General features: G+C 43.8%; 1 protein-coding gene across 1 annotated transcript; it reads right to left on the bottom strand.

Moving 5' to 3' along the window:
- Window positions 1-291: 291 nt before the first annotated feature.
- Window positions 292-1998, bottom strand: LOC138890507 (uncharacterized). The gene is made up of 3 exons (XM_070173900.1): window positions 1749-1998; window positions 865-1088; window positions 292-747 (listed from the first exon to the last, which is right to left on the bottom strand). The coding sequence occupies exons 1-3, from the start codon at window positions 1996-1998 to the stop codon at window positions 292-294; spliced, it is 930 nt and encodes a 309-aa protein (XP_070030001.1).
- Window positions 1999-2496: the final 498 nt, after the last annotated feature.

Genomic DNA, 2496 nt, shown 5'->3' with positions numbered 1-2496 from the left:
CTTGGTCAGCCTATCCACAATCATCCAAACTGCATCAAACTTCCGCCGAGTCCGTGGAAGCCCAACAACGAAATCCATAGTGATCCGCTCCCATTTTCACTCTGGAATCTCTAGCTTCTAAAGCAATCCACCTTGTCGTTGATGCTCATACTTCACCTGCAGGAAATTTAGACACCGTGCTACATACTCTACTATGTCCTTCTTTATTTTCCTCCACTAATAATATTGCCTCAAGTCCTGATATATCTTCGCGGCACCCAGATGAATGGAGTACCGTAAACTGTGAACCTCCTAAAGAATCAACTCACGCAATCCATCTACATTGGGCACACATAGCGTGCCCTGCATCCTCAATGCACCGTCATATCCAATAGTGACCTCCTTAGCATCACTGTGTTGAACCTTGTCCTTAAGGACAAGCAGATGATGGTCATCATACTGACGTTCCCTGATACGATCATAAAGAGAAGATTGGGAGATCACACAAGCCGAAACTCGACTCGGCTCAGAAATATCGAATCTAAGAAAATGGTTGGCCAAGGCCTGAACATCCAATGCCAATGGCCTCTCTACTACTGGTAGGTATGCTAAGCTCCCCAAACTCTCCGCCCTGTGACTCAAGGCATCGACCACCACATTGGCCTTCCCGTGATGGTATAAAATAGTGATATCATAATCCTTAAGCAACTTTAACCACCTCCGCTGATGCAAGTTAATATCTTTTTGTTTGAACATATGCTGCAAACTCTAGTGAACGATGTAGATCTCACAAGGGACATCATACAAATAGCGCCGCCAAGTCTTCAAGGCATGAACAATAGCTGCTAACTCCAGGTCGTGGACATGATAGTTCTTTTCACGCACCTTCAGTTGTATGGACGCGTAGGCAATCACCCTACCGTCCTGCATCAACACTGCACCGAGACTAATCTGCGACGCATCATAATATACAGTATAAGACCCCAAACTGTAGGCAATACCAATACTAGGGCCGTAGTCAATGTTGTCTTGAGATTTTGAAAGTTCTGCCCACACTCCCTCTATCCACCAGAATAGAGCACCCCTCTGGGTCATCTTGGTCATAGGCGCTGCAATAGATGAGAAATCCTCTACAAATCAACGGTAATATCCTGCCAAACCAAGAAAACTCCGGATCTCCATAGCTGAGGATGGTCTAGGCCAACTCTACACTGCTTCAACCTTCTTTGGATCTACCTTGATCCCCTCACTCAACATTAAGTGACCCAGAAATGCCACTGAATCTAGCCAGAACTCACACTTTGAGAATTTTGCATATAACTTTTTTTCTCTCAAGGTCTGAAGCACAGTCCTCAGGTGCTGCTCATGATCCCCCCGACTCAGGGAGTACACCAAAATGTTGTTAATAAATACAATAATGAAAGATTCAAGATAGGGCCGAAATAGACCGTGCATCAAATGCACGAATGTTGCTGGGGCATTGGTCAGCCCAAATCACATCACAAGGAACTCGTAGTTACCATACCGAGTCCTGAAAGTCATCTTCGGGATATCTGGCTCCCGAATCTTCAACTGATGATAGCTTGAATGTAAATCAATCTTGGAAAATACATGGCACCCTGTAACTGATCAAATAGATCATCAATACGAGGGAATGGATACCCGTTCTTTACTATAACTTTATTCTACTGGCGATAATCAATGCACATACGCATAGAACCATCCTTCTTCTTCACAAACAAGACTGGGGCAGCCCCAGTATGACATACTGGGCCGAATGAAGCCCTTATCAAGCAATTCCTGTAAATGTTCCCTCAACCCAGGAGGAGCCATACTATATGGAGGATCCGACGGCAAATTAATACCAAAGTCGATATCTTTGTTGGGCGGCATACCCGGAAGATCAACTAGAAATACATCTGGATAATCTCCCACTACTGGGACTAACTTAACTGTAGGGGTATCAGTACTAACATCTCTCACACAAGCTTGATACACATCACACCCTTTCTCAACCATTCGTTGAGCCTTTAGAAATGAAATAACTCTGCTAGGAGTATACTCTAAAGTACCTCTGCACTATAACCGCGGTGATCCTAGCATAGCCAGTGTCACAGTCTTGGCATGAAAATCAAGAATTGCATAATGGGCGACAACCAGTCCATGCCCAAAATAATATTGAAGTCTACCATACTGAGTAATAATAAATTGGATCTGGTCTCAAAACCACTAAGAACAATCAGACACGACTGATACACACGGTCAACAATAATAGAATTTCCCACAGGTGTAGACACATAAATAGGAGAACTCAAAGAATCACATGATACACCCAAATATGAAGCAAAATAAGATGACACGTAGGAATAAATGGAGCCTAGATCAAATAAGACTGACGCATCTCTATGACAGACTAGAACAATACCTATAATGACAAAGTCGGATGCAATTGCATCTGTACGAGCAGAAAGGGCATAATATCTGGCCTGGCCTCCCCCTCTAGGGCAACCTCTACCT

Source organism: Nicotiana sylvestris, chromosome 4, assembly GCF_000393655.2.
Source record: "Nicotiana sylvestris chromosome 4, ASM39365v2, whole genome shotgun sequence".
Taxonomy (NCBI): domain Eukaryota; kingdom Viridiplantae; phylum Streptophyta; class Magnoliopsida; order Solanales; family Solanaceae; genus Nicotiana; species Nicotiana sylvestris.
Note: the sequence above shows the minus strand (reverse complement) of the source record. Positions and strands in the feature narration are given on the sequence as shown.

Bases quoted from the DNA above. Each gene is read 5' to 3' on its own strand.
- LOC138890507 (XM_070173900.1), bottom strand. From the start codon at position 1,998: ATGGTTGAGAAAGGGTGTGATGTGTATCAAGCTTGTGTGAGAGATGTT. The intron at 1,089-1,748 runs GTATGTCATACT...CATCTATTGCAG, and splicing joins TAAGGGCTTCATTCGGCCCA to CGCCTATGACCAAGATGACC. The intron at 748-864 runs GTGCGTGAAAAG...ATCGTTCACTAG, and splicing joins ACGCGTCCATACAACTGAAG to AGTTTGCAGCATATGTTCAA.